The 24,011-nt window shown below is 32.6% G+C and overlaps 1 protein-coding gene across 1 annotated transcript; it reads left to right on the top strand.

Moving 5' to 3' along the window:
- Positions 1-659: 659 nt before the first annotated feature.
- Positions 660-23,668, top strand: LOC124357312 (dnaJ-like protein 60). Its single transcript, XM_046808981.1, has 5 exons — positions 660-1,078; positions 10,437-10,530; positions 16,224-16,414; positions 21,346-21,507; positions 23,450-23,668. Exons 1-5 carry the CDS (start codon positions 978-980, stop codon positions 23,607-23,609), a joined length of 708 nt encoding a protein of 235 aa, XP_046664937.1. The 5' UTR covers positions 660-977; the 3' UTR covers positions 23,610-23,668.
- Positions 23,669-24,011: the final 343 nt, after the last annotated feature.

Genomic DNA, 24,011 nt, shown 5'->3' with positions numbered 1-24,011 from the left:
ACTGTCAACTTTTTTATATATGTACCGACACACCGCAGGAAACCAAAACTTAGAAGATTTGTCTCTAAGTGGAAGACACAAATAGTTATTGTATTTTGTTGAAAAAGCAAACATTGCCTAAACTTGTGGAAGACTTTGGTGTAAACGTAGCTTTATAGTTCACACCGTGTCAGAAACCTGTTATTTGAAGATGACTTTGCAGCGTAGCCAAAATTTTTCAAGAAGATAAATTTTTGTTAGCAATGTTTCTTCGCGTTGATACTACTGTCAACAGGAAGACTTCGATGTTAGCCATAAAAAGTACGGGCCATGTAGATCCAAGTAAACTAAGATGAAATAAATTACCATTAAGTTATATTACACAACTATAAGCAACATTATTAAAAAATAATATATTAACAATTAAAACTGAGTATTAGTTAACCACTGTTAACACTAATGTAATTAATTTGAGAACGTAAACGTTCTAGTATTGCATGTTGGTGAAGCCTGCACGCGTTTTAGAAAACAGCAAAATATGCAATATCATATATACACTGGAGCCGTAATACGTCCAATCAGACATTTACGATGGAATAATAAGGTTTTATTTTTAACATCTGGGTTTATTTTGAATGTCAGCTGGTTTAAGTTTAAAAAAATATGAACAAGCAGAAGGATACGGATCGGAGTTAGGTCAAGTGAAGTGACAAACGACTGACAGGAAGTCTTGTAAATTATCAGTTCTTGGTTCTACGTTCATTAGATTGTTTATTCATATTATTGGCACTTTTTTGTTTTTATTGGATTACTTATTATTTTACTTACTATATTACATTTCGAAAATGTAAGTGGGGCATTGCAAGATTTTGTATTAGTTTTTGCCTGGTTTCTTTTACAGTCAACAGACAATGTAGAAAATCACATCAGTAACCTTTTTTGCCTTAGGAAAAGTGACTTAGAGGTTAGACCCCTATGGGGGTCTAGACTATTCAAAAATGTTTTATTTACCGAAAATATTTCCAGCCTCAAGTAAAGTTTTTAATAAGAAATCAATAAAAGTATGTTGCTGGTTTCTACGCTACAAATTTACCTCTAGGTAAGCTTTCTAATCTGTGACATCAAGGCTGTTGAGTTTATACAAGCAACTAATCCATTCACATATGCTTCATGGTTTAATTAAATTATATTTCGTAATAAGCTGAAGGCCTGGTAACTATGAAAAGGGCAGGTTTTTTGGGTAGAGTATGTCGACCCAGTTTTTTATATAGATTAGTACAATCACTGATACTTAATATTTATTTATCGAATACGTGTTTATAAAACATATCTATAACCATAATCACAATCATATTTTAAATTAAAATAACTAATACCACCCACATAGTGATAATCTTATAAATAATAAATGAACTCTTAACGATCAAAAAAACTAAAAGAAATGGAAATAGGAAAATCTCACAAATAATAATGAAATGATAACAAAATAAAAAATCACTTATAACAGGAAATATTGAAATATGCGTAATTATATGTTTTCTCATGTACAACAATGATTAACCGTTTTCGGGAAGTTGTAGCATCTTCTCCAGAAAACCATACTTCTCTTCTGCATAAAGATGATCTGCAAGCAGACAATTACTTGACAGGGTAAACATGTCTGACACCATTTAAATCATTCTAATCGAGATTATTCGATTGTGATTCTAATCAATGATTCGATTGTTGGGTGCTTATTATACTGCAGCCAAAAATTATTTACAATTCTAAAGTAGTATTTAATGATGAATCAAATAGGTTTGTATGGAGTTGGTTTTTATACAATAGCCTAATTACTTAAATAGTTATAACTGTAGAATACGTATCCTTGGTGGGGAGAACCTTTTGCACCTCTTTACTGCGCATCCACGTCTCAGCGCAGGGAGCCGAGTCGCTCCGACCTTACTACGCGAACGCCCGATCTATCACACCGTAGCTTTCGGCTCGTTACAATATTATCCTACATGCGATAAATAATACATGGCATATTTATAAACGCGTTCAGATGAACAATTATATGGTTACTCTTTAGTCCTATATTATTATGATAAATTATTAGTAATGTTTTTCGACCATTTATCGTCGCTTTTTTTATAAAACGTGATTACTAGTGACTATTTTAATATTGTAAACTAAAACAATGATAAATACAAATACCGCAAACTATTAACATAGCAATACACTTGTTTTTTAAAATAAACAATTATTGGATAGTAGTAATACTTACATATAAAAGACTACTGTAGAACTTCAACAATTTCTTAGTTTAAGTAAAAATTTTCTAAATTTGTACAAATATTTACAGGTGGTTTTTCGTTGCAATTTTGATTTAATTTCCCATTTCTTGTGAGTGTGCCTTAGAAAATAGAAAATAGCCGTTAGGTTTTACACTTATTATTTTCATCTATTAATCATTTTACATAAAATTGGTTGGTTAGAACTGAAAGTGATGTTAAAGTATAGACTGTAACTTCTAAAGAAATAGACTCGACGACCTCCTTTCAATTTACAGGATAACAGAAGACAATGTAAATTACAATTTATCAGATTTTTAAGTTTAGTAACGTATCAATGACAAACCCACATTGTAATTTTTGCAAGTAAATTTCTTTTAGATTCAAAACAAACATAAAAAAACAATTAATACTTCACAAATTTACCTTTTCCCCAAATGTATAATAATAAACGTTAAATTGACTACGAACCTGATCTCCCTCCAACTCTTGTTGTCAGCTTCGCAAAAAGGGCGTCTAGAGCAATTTGTTGACCACTCTTCACTTGTAGGTTTTTTTTGAAATCCTTGCTTTCTTTTTTTTCTTAAGGGTAGTTCCAACACTAAAAAATTTAAAAATCTTTCACATTTAGTTTTTATTTTGTTTTATTAACAAATTGAGTATTTTCTTCAACATTTTTAATACGAAACAACATATGTGTCAACTTTTGATTTTTAAAATATTTTTAAATAATTTTTTGAAACATGCCGTCGCACATTTTTTGAATTGCTAGAACTATCAGCCCCAATTGCCTCACATCAGTGGGTTTTCATACAATAGCTAAAGATACATGTATTATTTGAGTGGTTTTAGTATGTAGTAGTTTGTTTTATGAGATTGGCAATAGTTATTGATTTCAAATTACCCAGAAATCCTGTGTTGAATCAGCTGACGACTTTCCAGTTTTCCAAACAACGTATGTGTGGTGCAGGTTGCCGAAAAATGTTTTTTGTCGGGCCCATAAAACACTCTGAACTAGGGGAGTACGATGCCATACATAACTTTCAATAATGCAACCCTGGTAGCTTTAGAAGTTTATTTAAGCATTTGGGAATCTCATATATCGGCAGTAACACAATAGGACAGCTTTGAAGGTTTGCTGACAAAGCTCCGAATCAGAAAATCGGAGTAAACCGGTCAGCGGGGGTTGGCATCCAAGGTTGTCCAGGTGTCAAGAGAAAGAAGGTGAAAAATTGAGAGAAGAAGAAGTGGATGATACTGAGTACTCGCCCTGAAAGGATTTAAAAAGTGAATGATCAAAGATTAATTTGTAAATTGTCAAATTAAAGTACAATATTCCAAAGAATTTTTTTGTTTATCGTCTTGATTTCCGTGAAAATAAGTTTTTTTTCATACTTAGGTACACAACATAATTCTTAAAGTACCTTTGGATGAGATATTTTTGATGAATTTTGTATCTGCACTATCCTTTATTCTATAATGTAAAGCTTTGGACCTAAAAGATTTTAAATGTGGTAGAAAACTGAACAAGGGAAAAAATATTTTTTATAAATAACATTAATTGTAAAAAAACTTGTTTTTTTAATCAAATTTGTTTAAAACAAACACTTTTTTTATGTATGTTTTGAACATAGGATTTTTTCGTCCAATGCCTCAGCAACCATGACAATAAAGTCACTGTAAAAAATTTCAAAAGTTGTAACTCATTAGTTGAGAACAGGAGATAATGGTAACCAGAAAATAATGTCAATTTAACATATGCGCGTATAGGGACTGTTGGACCATCCCTTTCCCCCCTGTAAGTGAGAGAAATCGCCTTTGTGGATCGATAATTTTTGCTTTTGGCCTGACTTCACATCGGGAAACGAAGGTCCCGTTCACTAAGCAGTTGCCTGTCCTTGCATATAGGTATAAGTTTTTAATTGAAGTGATTTAATAGTCATGCTCCCATGTCTTTGACTTCTTCTAATGCGATTTCCATTTGGTTTTACTATTAATTTGAAACTGTCTAAACAACTGCAATCTTTTTAACCCCTCGAGTGCAGAACTGTGTCTGTCTGTGTTTGTATATTCCAATATCTTCTAAAATTGCGGCTTTTTCTGCGCCAGAGGTATTACTCATACTCAATGTCCAATTTGTAGATTGCAGCACACTTCATCTCTTGACTATTCTTCAGTGTTTTGAGTAGCGGATTGATTCCACAACTTCAACTTTCCGGCAAAAGGTAAGTGAAATATGCTTGCACATGGTTTCCACTTTATGCAGGCGTCAATCAAGTGGCAAGCTGTATTCTGTGGATGCACGCAGAACAATGTTTGCATTCCAAAATGCTGCGACAGTTGCAGTCCGAGGTTTACAAGTCTCACGGTGTAGACTTTTTCCTAATATGATGCACAACTTCCCAACAAGAATTACCGTAGTTTACAATCAGATTTGCGTCCATTTCTAGCGATGTTTTGTGGCGAGATCAGTACATCTTTTAAACTTTGAAAAAAAAAAAAGTCAATTTGCCTTTTTCTAATATTGTTAAGTCGATCGAAAGAGTTTTTGCTTCAATCATCTAGCATGATGGCATGAATAAGCCCTATCTAGTCCGTTTTACAACAGTCTTTTCCTTTCAGAAACAAATGTTTTTATCGTTTTGTGCATAACTTTCAAGATGCCATGTTCGTATTCATCACCCTCGCATTGATCCTGTAACAATACGCCCATCGCATGTAGTCAGTGTGGAAATTAAGTAAGACTCCTCTTTTTCTAGTTTCCTTAGAAGGTTTTGGGTTAAAAACCCCAGACCTACTACAAATTAGCAAATGACTTGTTTTTTATAACTGTATAACGCTGTTAAGATTTTAATTGGATCGGATTTTTTCTTTAACAAAGCAGGTTTTTAGAAATGCGCGCTCAGTTTTCTTGTCAACCACAAGTCAAATGCGTTTCACACTCTTAAAATACAAGGTCTCTCGTTTCAAATTTATATCATGCACAACTGAGCAAGTTGATGATCAAAATCTTCAAGTTTAGTAGTCAACATTTTGACATATTTGGACAGCGCAAAATTTTCCTTTCATGTCCTTTTTTTATATCTACAGTTAATCGTACATTTCTCATATGCCGATTTCAAACGAAAATTGTCTGTTAAAATACTTTGTCGCCAGTGACATCTACAAATAAAATTTTGGAGGCATACTGATTAAAATCAGTAAATAAAAAAAACACTAATAAATCATTACTACAACAATTTCTACATAAAATCTCCATACACTCTAAAGTACACTATTTACAACTACCGCATGATATAACAACACATAACGCCAAAAGAACAAGGTTTGCAGATATTTGCTGTGTGTGGGGGGGGCGGTGACGATTGTTTGCATAAACAAAACACCCTTTTAAATACGAACACGACTGTCTCGCTAAACACAGAACTAAAACTAACGCCTCTACCGGTACTTATTTACCTAACTTGAAGATTAAAGAAAGCGTTAACCAATGAAACACTGGGTAACTACACTACATGTTTGCAACATCAAAACAATTAATACAAAATACTACGACCAACTAAATAATATACATGCCAGAAAAAAACGGTACAAACAAACCAATTAATTTTAGTTTCACTGACAGATCCGCAATGGCTTGATCTTGTTAGGCTTTGTCACTACAACGTGATAAATCGGGGCGTTTCCCGTGGTCTGGTCGGAGCGACTATCGGCTTCCTGCGCGAGACCGTGAATGCGCAGTGTAAGAGGTGCAAAAGGTTTTCCCTAAAGATATGTTACTGTAGATGTAATTAAAAAATGTTAACTTATAGGCTATTGATTTTTCAAATGAAGATTCATTAATTATGAACAAAACAATGTTCGAAATTAACACAATGTTATGGTAAGTTCGGTACTTTGGGATTATACCGACCACACCCAGACATGAATCGTTATTTGACATTTTGCTTCTACTGATAACTAGATTAGCGTAGAACAATATTTCGTCAATATAAAACAGGAATTGTCTTATCGCAAACCCCTCCCCATCCTCAGACAGAGGTCAAAGTCGAGCGGTCTAGTAGATAACGTGATTGCAGAGTCTCGCCGCCCGTTCAGCTGGTTCGTCGCTTTGTTGTACTTCCGTGTTTTACCTCTACATTTCTCCAAACACAAAAATTCAACAAAAACAAACTAAACTCTTTATTGAAAAAACACTCAAAACTTTTTTATTCTTGATCACACTCCGCCACCCAAAATGCGAGTGCCTCCGGCCATCAGCGCGGGGCAGCACCGAAGGTGATGTCGACGAAAGAAAAACATCCCTCGAGATAGTACCTATCAGTAAAATATCAAATTCTAGAGGAGCTGATCAGAAATATAAATTGAATTGTAATGGAAAGGCAATTATGTACCGTGCAAATCATGTGATGCTGCGCGGCCTGCCGTAATCGGGATTCTCGATAAAGATAAGATAACAGCGACAACGATACCGATCACAATACCTGGAAACACTTGTAAGTTTGTAATTTTATAATTAACCCCTTGACTGCTGTAAACGTACATATACGTTTTCGTCCGCGGAGCCCTCACTGCTACGCCCGTAAATGTACGGAACACGATGTATCTCTTTGTTGTAGTCCACTACTACTGAACAAAGGGGCCCACACCATCTAGCGGCCTCAATATGAACTATCTGGACACTATTCTCTTGTTGATTGGTGCTGCTACCTGATATATTATATTTCAACTACCACAAAACCACGTGCATTTCTGTTCTGAATAAGTTTTGTCAAATGTCAGTCACAGAAGTGGTCTTGTCTTGTGCTTTTATGTGTTTTCGGACTTATTGAGGTGTTTTATTTATATAGTGTTTATTTATATAAATATAATTACTAGTATAGTATTACTACTGGACATAATTTTGTTGTTGTTGGATAATTAGACTACCATTATGTCTATGGATAACGAAGGCGAGTATGAGATTAGAAGATTTTTAGAAATGCCGAGTTCTGAAATAGGATTGGATTTGAGAAATTATTGAATAATAACTCAAAGAGCTTTACAAAGTGTAAATACAAACAAATGTTCTAAATAAATACGTTTCTTTTCATTGTGAGTATTATTTTTCACTTGCTAAAGAATTATAAACAGATAATTTCCTACCCATCTTTAGTTCCTTCAACCCCCCTCCCCCCCACCATCCCATTATATAAAAAATACGGGTTTCCCCCTAATTACTCCTTATTGTATTCTGGAACTGGCCCTCTAAATAAATAGTACTCAGAGTGCTGTATAATATTGTTTTTGCCAATAAAATGATTAACATTAATTTTTGGTTGCAAGTGGCAAAAAAACCCCGCAGTGAGGTGTCAGTACTGCAAGAGTATCACAGCATTCAAGGGGTTAAACAGTTGTTTTTTCGTTCTATCATGTTTGTTTCTATAAATTTATATTTCTGTGTCCTTCATACTGGTGTGGTCAGTATAATCCCAAAGTACCGTAAGTTCACAATGTTATGGCAAAAGGAGAGTTACTAACCCATTGTTATCATCCTCCTGAACAAAACAATATAAAGCCTCAATGGGTGCAAATGAAAAATATCAAAGTTATAGAAAATGGAACTACTCTCATGCATTGTAATATTACATTGTTTTACTGGCATTGCATAGTATTGTTATTAACGTGAGTCAACCTCGAATTGGTTGCTGCTGAGATTAGCCATTACGCCATATTTGGATAAAATAACAATTGCTAAAATCAGGGTAATTTTACCCAAATAAAAGATGTTTTTCTTAATGTTTACCATCTAAAAATAAAAGTTCATATCAGCCTGACACAAGTGCCTCTGGCCATTAGTTCGGGCTACAGCAGCCGGTACTGCCCTACACTGATGGCGACATATGAAAAACATCCCTTGAGGCAGTACGTATCACTTAAAGATCAAATTCAAGATGTACTGATTACGAATGCATCCGGTCATTACTGCAAGCTAAAAAACGCAACTTGTAAAAAATCACATCTTGTAAATCCACCTAACCATAACTTCCTACTGTCTTGTAAGAAAAGTAGTTCAGTGTTCTAAATTTCATTATTTGTTATTTCCATCTTCTGAAACTTTATATTGTTTTCTTCAGGAGAACGATTGCAAAATAACATGAATCTCATTACAAGTGTGGATAAAAATTAATGTAAAAATAATGCAAACCAGTTGAATCAAACTTTTTACAAATGAGTTAATATTGTAAAAACAAACACAAGTTCAATAAATAAACAAAACTAATGTAACCATGAACTTCCTAATTTCGTATGTATGTACTATCTACTTACATATCATGTGGTAATTTCCGATCACATACAAGTAGCTTTTCTCGACTTAAAAATAATACATGATTACACAGCGAACTCATACGCTCACTCTGAAAAAAAAAAAACACTAATCATAAGGGAATAAATTAATTTCCTAATATATTACCTGCCCACATAATCCTCAATAAAATACATAAATAACTTTAAAAACTGATTTATTTATTATTATTATTTCAACGGCATCCGCCAATATACAATAATTTCACAACATTTTCATGCAACTTAAATATAACATCAACAAAATAAATAACAACTAATTAAATTACAGAAAGTAGTGATTATGCAGTGGAATAATAAATAAGTATTAAGATTTGTGAAATAATGTTACAATAGTGAAAAATCACAAACATCATCTCCAACTGATATTAAGGGGAAAAAAAACTCTATCACTCATTACTGTTGCAGTCTCTTTTTAAGGTGTGCGATGCTGTCATAAAACATATCACCATCGGAAGGAATGCTGTTTCCACGCCTATGAAGTCGAGCAATAGGACCGTGATAGCTGTAATTGTTTGAGTGGTGGCAGGTTGAAAACATATTCCTGGATCTGGTTCCAGCAGGCACCAAGAGGGATATCTTTGATGGTATTAGAGTAACGCGAGTAATGGATACCATAGTTATCCATCAGGCAATGAATGCTAGTGCATGGGACGGTTGTTGATGCTCCACTAAGCTGTTCTAACCACAGAACACTCAAGATAAGCAGGAGCAGATAATGCTGAAAAATATAGATAACAAGAAGCACAGTACACAAATACAACTACAAATTTACATTTACATTTCAACTATTAAAAAATATATAGTTAATTGTGATTTGCACCCCCTGAAACGATATAAATTTTTTTTCAGGAGGACGAGGAGAATACGTTAATAACATTAAAATTTTGAATGGCTACTCTGGCCAATAACCTCATTGATACCGATTCATCATGAATAGTTAACTTTATAAGCAGGCTAGTCTAGTATTAATGGTATTCCTTCTTTGTAATTGAAAGTTAAATTTGATACAGGCTATAAAGAAAGCATAGATTATCTTAGTCCACAGCCACAAGAATATGAGTAATGAAGACAAACAAAAACCTTTTCAGATGAAACAATACGAGTATAAAGACATTTAAGTATTCAGTGTTGATTCATAGTAGAGCCTGTTCATTTTTTTCCTTTGAAGGATATAATGGGTAGACTTTAATAAGTGGCGTACACTCATTTAATTGCTTTTATCGAATGGTTTGATTGTTTTATCCTAAGGATAATTCGATATTACAATTTTTTTAAACTTATCATATGATTTCAACTTATTAGTTAAATAGTAATTTTAATGTAAACAATAAACAACAAGAAGTAACTAATATTTTGAGACTTTGGAAATGGTGATGAATATGAGGAAAATATGTAAGATATTTCTCAGAAGTGACGAGATTTGTTTAAGTAGCTTCAACTTGTGGGTTTGGCTTCTGGTAACACATGGAGAGAATTCTTTCCTCCATTTCACAAAAGCTTATTGATATCAAGCTGGGCAAGTTAAAAATATTGTAAGGTTTCTTTGATATTTAGGTCTAGGCCATAGTTGATTTCGTTGTCCTGTAATGTTATTGTAAAGAAAATTGTTATTGTATATATATTTTATTCTTCTTGTTACGGTAATGTATTATAACTCTTATTGTGTACGATTTTTAAATACATCGAAGTACCACTCAACAATGATCAGCAGAGTTAATATGGGAAAAAAGTGAAGAGGAGAGACATTTCAAACTCTTCCTGTTTGTATTCTATAAAAATTTTGAAAGCACTAACAATTAAGGAATTATTTGCTTTGTATTATCCTTTATTTTGCAGTGGCATCTTCAAGACTCATTACGAGATTCTTAATGTGTCAAAAAACAGTTCCTCAAAAGAGATCAGAGAAGCTTTCATAACCCTTTCTAAACAGGTATGTTACGTTTTTAATTCAACATTACAAATGTTAAAAGTAAAATGTTAAAATTGTATAAGAAATATTTATGAACTATATATATATATATATATATATATCCGGGTTCGACTCCCGTCGGAGCAAGTAATTTTTGCGATTCAATGTTTATTGAAATTAAATAAGGCTATTGCCATTTATACAGTTTAATGTAAATAAAAGTCGTTTGACAGGTATTTGGTCTTCCGATCATATGTTCGTTTGCTTATTTAAACGCATATGTGACAGATACGGCCAAATACAAAATAATTGAATCGGAAAAATTAAGCGCTCTGTGGTGTAATGGTAGCACATTCACCCGGCAAGTGAGAGATCCGGGTTCGACTCCCGGCGGAGCAAGTAATTTTTGCGATTCAATGTTTATTGAAATTAAATAAGGCTATTGCCATTTATACAGTTTAATGTAAATAAAAGTCGTTTGACAGGTATTTGGTCTTCCGATCATATGTTCGTTTGCTTATTTAAACGCATATGTGACAGATACGGCCAAATACAAAATAATTGAATCGGAAAAATTAAGCGCTCTGTGGTGTAATGGTAGCACATTCACCCGGCAAGTGAGAGATCCGGGTTCGACTCCCGGCGGAGCAAGTAATTTTTGCGATTCAATGTTTATTGAAATTAAATAAGGCTATTGCCATTTATACAGTTTAATGTAAATAAAAGTCGTTTGACAGGTATTTGGTCTTCCGATCATATGTTCGTTTGCTTATTTAAACGCATATGTGACAGATACGGCCAAATACAAAATAATTGAATCGGAAAAATTAAGCGCTCTGTGGTGTAATGGTAGCACATTCACCCGGCAAGTGAGAGATCCGGGTTCGACTCCCGGCGGAGCAAGTAATTTTTGCGATTCAATGTTTATTGAAATTAAATAAGGCTATTGCCATTTATACAGTTTAATGTATATATATATATATAGTTCTTTGTAGAACCGAATAAGTAATCTCAGAGTCAGGATTCTTTACTTGGGAGTTGTATCTATTACAATTTATAAAAAATAGGAGAAATATTGTTCCTAATTAAATTAAGTAGTTAAGGAAACAGGATTTTTCAGGAAATTTGCCATCGTTCAGTGAAACAAAAAAAAATCAGTAACGCTTGTGTTACTGATTCACAATCCTTCCATTGTCAAAAATAAACTTCAAACAAAGAAGTAGTTAAGGCAATGTTTTCATGCAAAAGTTTAACAAACAGCATTGGCTGTCCCCTTTATATTTTTGACCATTACCCAGAATATTCCTTTGTAGTCCTGACTCTTTTCTCTCTGAAGAACACTCTTTTCCACTCCTTTTCTTTTTTTTTCCACTTGTTCCAAGTAGAATTGTTAACAATGACACAAACTCACTATGATTAATGACAAGGTGATACTATTTTAAATGTATAATTGTTTACAAGATCGTTATGGATTACCCTGAAGGGTCATTTAATGTCGTTTAGGTTAACATTGCCGATTGAACATACATAGACACAGAATAAATTATTTGGTATGCTGACAAATTGATTTAGTTCTATACTATTGTATGTACTTGAGTAGCAGTCAGTGATGCTGTTAAATTAAATTTGAGCAGGCAGTGTGCAGGGAATGCCTGAACGGTGTTGGGAATGATGATTTGAGAAAAGTGAAACAGTGGTGAAGAACTCCCTGGCACGCCATTGAGTGAAGTTGAGTGATGACAGAGGGCAGAACTCTTTAATAGCTATAGTTAAGTAAGATGAAGAACTGTGGCAAGTAAATCTCTGCTGCTCATCTGTTGAGCTTTTGTACTCACTTTTTCAGGTACATTATAAGGGTGGAAAGCATACAGTAGCCTACAGACAAAAGATATTAGCAGTGCACAGTAAAAGTGCTCTCCAGGTAGTTAGAGCCAAATTGGTTAGTAAATGTGAGCCAGTTGTCCTTAATACAGGGGCTATTACCATCAGTCTCACTTTTAAGAGAAAGCGTTTTCAGAGGGGATGGAATGCTCATCAATTCCAAAGGCTTAGTATGCAGCATGGAGGACTGGCAAGAAAGATGGCAAAACACACTCCACTGACAAACAGGTAAATCAGAGACTGCTTGAGCTAGAGGTGTACCAAGCTGTTCCAGTTCCCACCAACTGTTCCGTTTGCAACAAAATGCTATACCCATTTCGTTTGGGACCACATTACATCTGATTGTGTAGAGTATTTTGGATTCAATTCATTGTAATGGGATAATAATATAGTGGGATATAATCAGTAGTTGCAAATTTTAATGATTTTTAGAAATACTTGAAATTAAAGTATTCATTTACGTAACAACATTTGTATTTTGGTTTTGTTTGAGTTCAATATTACAATCTGCATTCAGTACGGTATATTAAAAATTAATGTATCATGTATAGTTTTATTTAAATGAATATTAATAACATTGATAAAATTTTAAATATACTTCGACATTATAAAAACTGGATGACATTTTTGGATAAATAAAAACATTGTTACATGCTTAAAAAAGTGCTCAAAACAAGTTAAAAAGCAATCATTAAACATTGAAATATTGTGATTAAAATAAGCCATAGTTGAAAGATTTAAACAACACAAACTGGTTATTAACTTTGAGCTAGACATAGCCTGTTGTGATTTGTAAATCTCCAGCAATAGCACATAATGGTGGAGGTTATACAATTGTTTCAGTTCCCATTGTGAGTAAAAATATGGATACACTCTGTTTAGTTTTTGATGGATAAACATGGAGGGATTGAACTCAGAACACCTTTCTAGAAAATAGAAATAAACTTTTTAGTTACTTTTACAACTTTGCCTATTTCCCCCAAATGGGATTGGGGGCGCTCAAAAGTTTTAGATGTAAAGACCCATTAAATGGCACCTTATTAGAAAGGTCTTGTTAAAAGAAGAACAGTGAAAACTAGAGCTTTCTATCTCAAACCAGTACAAAATGGCAGGTCATTGAAATTAATTAAGTTAAAAGCATGGATGCTCTTCAACCTATATACAGGGTGAGGCAGACCACCCGTACAGTACGTATAGCGGCCAAACCAAACGAGGTAGATTATTTGTAACAACTTAAACCCCCCTATTTCCACCCCAAAGAATTGGGAGAAATTATTTTGAAATCTCTAAAAACTCCCCAAAAGGGTAGTTTTTGGGGGGTAGGGGTGGTTTTTGGAAAATTTTCAAATGTAAAGGTATGTTGAGTTATACCTCATTTTAAAGGTATTCCTTCACTGATTATTTTGATGCAAAAATTTTGAACCTATTTTGCCGCTTATGTACAGGGTACACCAAAACATAAAAAAAAATCAGGGGTTTGTGGGTAAATTTATTGCAACTACCTGCACAAATGTAGAGAGACGATATTTTTATATTGAAAAACCAATGATGAGATGGCTTATCGAAAAATATCATCAAATGCCACCCTCCCCCAAAATTTACACATTTTAAAAATACATAGAATTTAAAAATATTTAACAGCCCCAATCTAAAAAAAATTCAAATAGCAACCTAGGTTGCGTTGTACATCATTAGAAAGAAAGGTCTTTAAAAAATAAACATTTTCTACATTTTAAAGTTTGTCTCTATCTCCAATAGTTTCAAAACTGTAGTACAAAAATAGATTTTTTAATAATTTTACTCAATGTATTTATTATAAAAGTCAGTGTAATGTGCAAAGTAAAAAAAAGTTCCAACAGTAAACTCGTCTCTTATGTTTATGATTGAAAAAAAATACTGTATCTAATTTTTAAAAGAGTCTCTTAAAATTTAAAAAGGTATTGGAAAACTGTAAAAACTACAATGTCTTACGATAAGTGCTGAGTTCTCTCATGAAACAGGAAAATTACCCAGTTGTGGTCAGGTTGAGCATGACCTGTATCACGAACTCGACTAGCAAGTCTTTGAAAAACGTTCCTGAAGTGATGTTCGCGGTCTGGGTAAACGTTGGGCATAAAGAAGAGCAGCAGCTGAGTAATTTTGGAAACATTCCCCTAACACCATAAGCATTTGGAATGCCTCCTCATTTGAGAACGGCATTTTAGAAACAAACAAAACTTACACTACGTACTTTAAAAAAATTTAAATTAATATTAACCTTATCTACCTCATACCACGTGGTCACAAGAACATCTGAATAGAGAGACGATAATACAGAGATTAGATAAGAGACTAAGGAATTGGTTCTTCCAGGGGCAACTCGTGTATTTGGGATTGTTAAAAACATGAACACCACGGTTAGATTGCTTTTGAAACATGTTACTCTGATAGAAATCCTGTTGTGTTTTGTACTACATTATTTAAAAACAAATTAAACTTAAAAGTCCAACTTGTTTTCCATTTGTTTCATTAGATTTTGATATTAATACAAACTAACTTAGCAAAATTATTAAAAAATCTATTTTTGTACTACAGTTTTGAAACTATTGGAGATAGAGACAAACTTTAAAATGTAGAAAATGTTTATTTTTTAAAGACCTTTCTAATGATGTACAACACAACCTAGGTTGCTATTTGAATTTTTTTTGGATTGGGGCTGTTAAATATTTCAAAATTCTATGTATTTTTTAAAATGTGTAAAATTTTGGGGGTGGGTGGCATTTGATGATATTTTTCGATAAGCCATCTCATCATTGGTTTTCAATAAAAATATCGTCTCTCTACATTTGTGCAGGTAGTTTGCAATAAATTTACCCACAAACCCCTGATTTTTTTATGTTTTGGTGTACCCTGTACATAAGTGGCAAGATAGGTTCAAAATTTTTGCATCAAAATAATCAGTGAAGAAATAACTTTAAAATGAGGTATAACCTCAAACATACTTTTACATTTGAAAATTTTCCAAAAACCACCCCTACCCCCCAAAAACTACCATTTTTGGGGAGTTTTAAGAGATTTCAAAATAATTTCTCCCAATTCTTTGGGTGGAAAATAGGTGGGTTTAAGTTGTTACGAATAATCTACCTCGTTTGGTTTGGCCGATATACGTACTGTACGGGTGGTTTGCCTCACCCTGTATTGTAAATAAAAAAAGTGTGAACAAAGACTTTTAACTCACACTATATATCTAGAAAGAGAGTACTGAAACAGGCAATGCCGCTTTGTAGTGTTGTTCAGTTCAAAGTAACAATAGGAATTCCAAGAGGTTTTTGAAAAAGTCACCTTAATGTAATCGGGAAGGGTTCTGGGAGAGAGCGATGCCTTTACTGGTGAGTTTTTTTGTGGACTTGAATTTTATTCTCCAAAACTCTACTGTGCTAACTCTATTAGTTCTTAAACTCTTTCTTGGTTGATAATTTGTCCAAAATTTAATGTTGGCAATGCACAATTCAGAATTAAAATTTTGACATTAGTTTTGAAACATACCATTAATGTCTTTGATTTCATCAAACCAAATTGGGTTTATTATGGTAATCAAATAAATAGTACATTCCTCCTCCACAGCTGTTGAAGATCTACAAATATTGTACTGTAAGCAGATCTACTGTTTTCTACTTTCTTGTTAGACACTAATTGCTTATTTAGTTGATTATTACAATACATTTTTTGCACTCTTATCTTATTTTATAAGAGGCTATTCATATTTAATGCAGGATGTATCTACACACCTTATTTCATTTTAATTTGCATAAAATTAGTTATAATATACTTATTGTTGATCTTACTGTCCACAGTATCATCCTGACAAAAACAAAGACAACCCCAAAGCTCAAGAACAATTTGTAAAATTAAATGAAGCTTATAATGTTTTAATTAAGCCTGAAAGTCGAAGGGATTATGATATATCTTTGGAACAACATTACGGTTACAATTCCACCAGAGATGAATTCCATCAAGCACATCAATATGATCCACAATATCGAGAGTAAGTATTTATTTATGTTAATGTGCCAGCTATTGTTTCTGGTTTTTATTCTACTAGAGACATGTGACCACAACTTACGCTTCAAAAAGCAAGAATAACCGATTACCCACTGAAAGGGATTGAAAACAACTGTGCTGTATAATTTTCTATGTCACTCTTTCTGCTTCGATATAACGTCAGCGATCTTATCTGCTTTTGGACAAATTGTCTTGAGACATTATCAGACGGTATTCTAGAAGAGTAATAAAAGCAACATAAAGATTATTCCAAGAAATAAGAAAAAAATTACTTATTGTTTAATTCATCTCAAAATATTTATTTACATTGGTTAAAATCACATCCACGCTAAAGACAAAAATGTTAGTAATTCACAGATCACTAAATATGGTTTTTACATTTAAAAAGCTTCTTCAGGCATAGACAACCAATATAACAACCACCATAGCTGACAAATATCTATGTATCAAATGTTACAGTAACATTCAACCCCATAAAGTCAATATATAACAAGACATGTATGTATATTAGTGGTATAGGTATCAATAAATTTTAGAATGCTATGAAGACAACAATACCAAAAACTTGATCAATTGAGTGTAAAAAAATATTTATTTAAAGTTTCTTAAAGAACTCTTGCAAAACATGAAACAATGCCCTGCCACTAAAGAAATTTCTGATTGCCAGGTCTAGGGTTGAGGAGGAATGGGACAAATATAACTATTTTCAAGTACTCAGAGTTGGAGGGGAAGGGGTCAGCAGACTGTGTTATCGAAACATCGGCTGAAAACGACCACGCTCTTTTGACCTAGCGACCTGAGTGCGTTACTGACATATAGATAACCTTAATGGCTAATTTGACTGGGCTACTACTAGAGCTGGGTTGTATAGAGCAGGGTTTCTCAACCTTTTTGGACCTAAGACCCCCTTTTTATGTCAGAGATTTTGACAACCCCAACAGTAAATTGCAATTGGGAAGGGTGAGGCGTTCAACACTACTAAATAAATGGGGCTCGTGACCTGTAAAGTGCTGTGGTTTTATTATATGGTATTCTCTCATTAAGTGTGGTAATATTTATATTTAACGCAAAATCAAAATATATTATTTTTTAACATGTTTTAAAGCCTGTGGACGAATGTGATAAAAACATGTACGTAGGACATTTTATTAACTCAGGAATCAGGATGCCGACGACTTGATCTTCTGTCTGCTCTATATAAACTGTAATTTTTTTTACTTTTCATGTGTTTATTTTGCTGTTGTAAGTTCAACATTCGAATGGATACATTTTTAAAACGAAGTGCTTTCGTGAGTATTAAGACAGATCAAACTTTAAAAAACCAAAATTTAGGAAATGCAATAAGTCTTTTTTATAATTAATTTTGGATTCACGTTCCTTGGAAATCAGTGCAATGTGTCATGTGTGGTGAAGTACTATCCCCTGAATCAATGAAACCATTGAAAATGTTAAGTCATCTGGTAACCAAACATTACAGACTCAAAAATAAAGATTTTTATAACAAAATTATCAGGCTCTGTAAAATCAAATAGGAAATATTACTAATAAATTAGAAATACTGACCAAACAAAATGCTCTTCATGTTTCATATGATGTAGCATTTGAAATTGCTTAAAGCTCCAAACTTCATACATTAGCAGACGAATTAATATTTCCTGCTGCTATTGATATGGTTTCATGAGCATTAAGTTAATAAGAAGCTTTAAAGTAAAAATCTCACTACGTCTCATAGCACGTTGACAGTTATTCTCAAAGGTTGTGTTTCTTCCGATATGAAACAGGTGAAGCAATAGTAAAAAGCATTATATTTTGCAAACCACTCCCTTATCACACAACAGGAGAATGCATGTGTGATATGTTTAAAAAGCCCTTTAAAATTGATTGGGGAAAATGTGCTCTAACATGCAATGATGATGTTGTTGCTCTCACTGGTAAATACAGTAGACTGATTTCAAGATTAGAAACCATCATGTCTAATGCTAAATGGGTTTATTGGTTTGTTGCACAGGCAAGTTATGGCATGAAAAAACAGTTCTGATCGAACTTTGTCAAAATCTGGACAATGCAATGAGTTGATTTTTGTTCCTGGTGTACAAGATAATTTGCGTGATCTGACATTTTTTTGCTCCTTGTGTCTAATCACCCAGATGCATTAAAAACCCAGTTCCAAATGAGGATACTTCTGATTCACAATGGGATATCCATTCAATGAGAAGATGGCAGGAAAAACTCGGTCCTATGATACACGACAAACCTATTGAGTTCTCATTGGACCAATAAAAAGTAGTTGTACAAGAGCGATTATAAGGATAGATTTGTATATAAAAAACAAGTATCCGGATTGGTGTCTCAAGTTTTAAAATAACTGATTCCATTTGTAACATCAACCATATTTATAAAAAAAAAAACTCTGTCCTATGATACACAACAAACCTATAGAGTTCTCAATGGACCAATAAAAAGTAGTTGTACGAGAGCGATTATAAGGATAGATTTTTATATAAAAAACAAGTATCCGGATTGGTGTCTCAAGTTTTAAAATTACTGATTCCATTTGTAACATCAACCATATTTATAAAAAAAAAAACTCTGTCCTATGATACACAACAAACCTATAGAGTTCTCAATGGACCAATAAAAAGTACTGTTGTACGAGAGCGATTATAAGGATAGATTTTTATATAAAAATCAAGTATCCGGATTGGTGTCTCAAGTTTTAAAATTACTGATTCCATTTGTAACATCAACCATATTTATAAAAAAAAAACTCTGTCCTATGATACACAACAAACCTATAGAGTTCTCAATGGACCAATAAAAAGTACTGTTGTACGAGAGCGATTATAAGGATAGATTTTTATATAAAAATCAAGTATCCGGATTGGTGTCTCAAGTTTTAAAATTACTGATTCCATTTGTAACATCAACCATATTTATAAAAAAAAAACTCTGTCCTATGATACATGACAAACCTATAGAGTTCTCAATGGACCAATAAAAAGTACTGTTGTCCGAGAGCGATTATAAGGATAGATTTTTATATAAAAATCAAGTATCCGGATTGGTGTCTCAAGTTTTAAAATTACTGATTCCATTTGTAACGTCAACCATATTTATATAGTTGATGGGTATATTCATATATGGTTGGTTCTTGCAACCATATATGAATATGGGTTTGCAAGAATGTTAACAATTAATACCAAAACAAGAAAAAGTTATTGGAAAACAATGTAATTATTTACGTAACAAATATTCAACCAGACATTTTAAAGATAATTAAGGCTAGAAAAGCTCAGGGTTCACATTAAATGCAGACCTATCAATTTTTTTTAAACTTAATTAATGTTTAAATGTTAGTGTTCAGAAAATCAGTGTTCGCTTAAATTATTATGATGCCCAAGTTATGTATTTTTTACAGCATTTTTTAAACACCTGTTTAATTTTATTCATTGTTAAGGATGAACAGCTCAGAGGGAAAGTAGCCATTTAGAGAATTTGGTGTAGGCTATTGTTTACAATTCTTACATCCTAAAAAAAGAATTTTCTTTAATAAATATATATAATTTTAATTATATATAAAAAACAATAATCGTTATTTTTATTGCTAAATATGGTAGAAATATTTTAGTTTATTTTGGGTGGAGGTGTTGGTGGACATGTCAATGCAGCAGTCATGTCAGAAGAGGAACAGAGTGGTGACGAGACGGCGCTGACACGGCAAGAGCAATGGCGAGCACTTGTTGCTTGTCCAATGCTTCTACCTCCCATTTAAAGTTTTATAGATTAATTTAGAGATATATTTAGTGTAATAAATACAAAATAACTTTAATCAAGAAAACAAGATACTTAAATACATATTATTTTATGAAATGTGGGCCTGGTTGTTATACAAAACAGCTTTTTTTCTTCCGCGACCCCCCTGGGGGTCATAACCCCCCAGATTGAACTCCTGGTATAAAGGATGATCGAACATTTCCCATCTAAAATTATCCAAGAACTGTCAAGTATGGTTGGCTGTGTGTATGTTCATACTGATTGTGTGTATGTAGCATTTATTCTGATTGTTGGGCCTAGTTCAAGGAAATTAACCACAATTACATCTTTATTGTCTCAGAAAACAGTTACAATGATATTTCGGATTGACTTTTGGAGACATGTTTTTGGTTTTTTAAGTGAGTGCATTCCATATTGCCTTTTCCTTTTATATTTAACATGTTTCATCATCAGATTCAATACAATTGATAAATTCTCATTACCATGTCTATCATAGTCATCAAGAAAATTCAGCAATGCAAAAAATCCTTTGTTTTTTTGTTGTCTCCTGTTAGAATTTTCAAACCACCTGGCACACACTTTTTTGTGTTAACAAAGCTTCTCCATAGCAGTTTTATTAACTAAACTTTTCGAAATTTTGGAATAATGTCATGAAAATCTGCTTTTGACTCATAATCTCAAATTTTTCCATTGATTTTCGCCAACAAGTCTGCAGTAACCAGTCTAGGACTAACCATTAATGTACTTGCTTGAACATTAGTGCAGCTAATTTTAAAATCAGTACACCATTGCTTCACTCTGCTTTCACTCACTCTCCCAATTCCATAATTTTCACAAAGTTAACAATGGAATGAAATTGGTATGTATTTTTATATAAAAAAAACCTAATCACTGAATGCACTTCACATGTATTGGGATTTTCAATGGCAGCACACATTTTAACAAGTCCTGGTGAGACAAGTAGGAAAGAACAGACCGCTTATTACCATAGTTCAGTGCGTACTGATCGTAGAAATCTTTTTACTCCAAGATGGCAGGTCTAGTCCTGCCAACTGCCAAGCTAGTCCCAAATGTCTGTTACTTTTTTGGACAACCCTTGTATTATGTTGATATTTAACTCTTAGTTGTGTATTTTTCCAGCCCATGGAAGGACCCCTCTTTTGCGAGAAACAGAAATTTTTCGGCAGAAAATGACAACTATTATGGAGTGAAAGGACTAAAAAAGCAGACTAATGACAGAATTTTGTTTTGGATATTTATATTCTTTTCAGCTGGCCTCTTTCTTCAGATAAGTTTAATAAGGTAAGTGATGATGTGAGCCACTTCTATTTCATGTAATTGTATTATTTTGTTTAAATTTGGAAAATAGAAAAAGGTAAATTGTGAGGAAGTAAAAATTTAATTAATAAAAATAAATATGTTAGTTTAGAGTGTTTCTTAGTTGCAAAATTGCTTTTCAGAACAACTCAAGTCATTATTAAACTTAAACTACAATTAAATACAATATAGATCTTAGATCTAAGATAGGTAACACTATTTTTTAGCATTAACACATGAGCTTGAAATAACTAAACACTGCACATGAAATTTACCCATCTACCGATTAATTACAATATGAAACACAATTATCTTGGCACTTTTTACTTAAACAGATTTCTTTACAATTTTATACTGTAAACATAAAAACTAGATCTTATAACCCGCACATTGCAATCAAACTTGTCTGATGTTGTATTAACTAGTTCACATAAAGAATAAAAGTAAGTAAGAATGGAGTAAAAGATAACTCTAGGTATAACTTAAGAATACATTTTAATGATTCAAAATTCCAGTTTTACTTATAAATTTTCTAATGTAATTAAAACCCAGAGCATTATTGGAAGGATAAATATTTAAATTCAAAATTAAATCATCTTGTGCACTTCAAGGAGCTCACTCACAGTTAAAATAGTCAACAATTGTAAGATATGAAATAACTGTTGCTGAGTATATAATTTAATTTACAGTTATAAAACAATTTGTAGTAAGGTATTTACAGGATTTATAAATTAAGTTAGCAAATTAGATTTCTATTAACCCTAAAAGCGTGTCATACAGATAAGTCCGTACCATCAGAATTGTGATACAGGAATATCCATATTGTCTTACTATATGTGTAAGAATGGGTGAATGTATTGATTTATGACCGTCGAGAAGCAAATTAATTGAATTGCACATTCTGTGAAAAATCAGTCATAAACCAGTGTTATTCTTTTATCAAAGTTTCGTCTTACGATGTGAGGTACGGCTTGCAGATATAACCATATAGGGTGCACCCAAGTGTAAAACCAGTAGAGATTTTTTTTAAATTTTGTTATCTTATTTCTTTTTCTTAGAAAAAAAAATTTAACTTGACAAAGATAGAATTTTTTAAATCTCTAAATGCATGTTGATTGATTTGAGGCAAAACTTGCTTCTAAATTTTAAGGGTTACATAATTTATTCAGTTAATTTGTTTAGATGACTTGTAATAAATCAAGAATTCCTTCTTCCATTTCTAAATCATATGTTTTGTGTAGGATGTTTGTAAGTCTTTCTGTAAGTGACAAATACTGTTTGCTAATATGAGAATCAACAAAATCAATTTATAACACATGTCTAAACGTTATCAAATATCCTCAAATATAATTTTCTTAATAAATCAGTTAGTGAGTTTATATATAACATAGTTTATGTGATATAAATGTAATTAAACTGTACTAATGTTATTTGGTCTGTCTGTAAACAATATTTAAAAAGCTTTCATTATTAACATCAATAAACATCTTCATGATTCCCATGAATGAAAAATCAAAACGAATAAAATATTTTAAACCGAAGAAGTAACTTATTAAAATTACCCATAATTAGATTTGATGTATACCATTATAAATCAAACAATAAATACAATTTATGTGTAAAAAATTACAAAATTAAATTACATTATATAAACTTTCTAGAACTCTGAAATAATAAATTATTAATTGTTGCACCTTTAACCCTCTTAATGTCTCTTTAAATTTATGTATTTTTGTCATTATTATTTTTATAAAGCGTTTCTTATTTTATTATTATTGGGATTTTTATTGTTTAGTACTCTTCCAGATTGGAACTAGACAGCACGCACAGACTTTGCTTTTCATGCTATACATTTTCATAATTTAAACATGTACAAACTCTAATAATGTGTTCAAGCTAGCGAAATTCTATTATTATGTTTTTTTAGGTTTGCACATATAAGGAACTTAGACAACTTACAGAGGCACAGTGATGCAAACCGACAATACTTGGAGTATGTGAGGGCAAGAGCAGACTCATATGGAACAAGAGAACGACAAATTGAGGAATATAAACGGCGCATGGGTTATGTTGATCCAGAAAATTAGTTTCATATGATCTTGTGATAATGAGTAATTAATTAATTAAAGTGAAAATTTGATCAATATTTTTGGTCGTGAATATTATTTCTTTATTTCCTTAGACTGCGTCCATGGAGGCATGTTTGGGCAAGTAAACTGGAAATGCAGGATTAGCCAAGCATGTTTAAATTAGGCATTTAGTCACACTATACGTAATTATAGGCAAGTGAACGCTTCCACATTCAGACATAATGGTGGATATTTTTGTTGAAAACAGTTTTTTTTTTAAGTTTTTATTGTTAGATGCTGAACCATTTAGGGAAGAATGGGTAAATGAATACTTTGTAAACAGAGTAGAAGGTAGAGAGTATGCTTGAATTTTTCAGGACCTTCTGAGGCAACTAGATAAGTTTTTTGAACATTTTAAAA

The sequence above is a fragment of the Homalodisca vitripennis genome, chromosome 3 (genome assembly GCF_021130785.1).
Source record: "Homalodisca vitripennis isolate AUS2020 chromosome 3, UT_GWSS_2.1, whole genome shotgun sequence".
Classification (NCBI taxonomy): Eukaryota; Metazoa; Arthropoda; class Insecta; order Hemiptera; family Cicadellidae; genus Homalodisca; species Homalodisca vitripennis.
This window is presented reverse-complemented; position numbering and strand designations above follow the sequence as displayed.

Bases quoted from the DNA above. Each gene is read 5' to 3' on its own strand.
- LOC124357312 (XM_046808981.1), top strand. From the start codon at position 978: ATGTTTTATTTACCGAAAATATTTCCAGCCTCAAGTAAAGTTTTTAAT. The intron at 16,415-21,345 runs GTAAGTATTTAT...GTATTTTTCCAG, and splicing joins TATGATCCACAATATCGAGA to CCCATGGAAGGACCCCTCTT. The intron at 21,508-23,449 runs GTAAGTGATGAT...ATGTTTTTTTAG, and splicing joins CTTCAGATAAGTTTAATAAG to GTTTGCACATATAAGGAACT.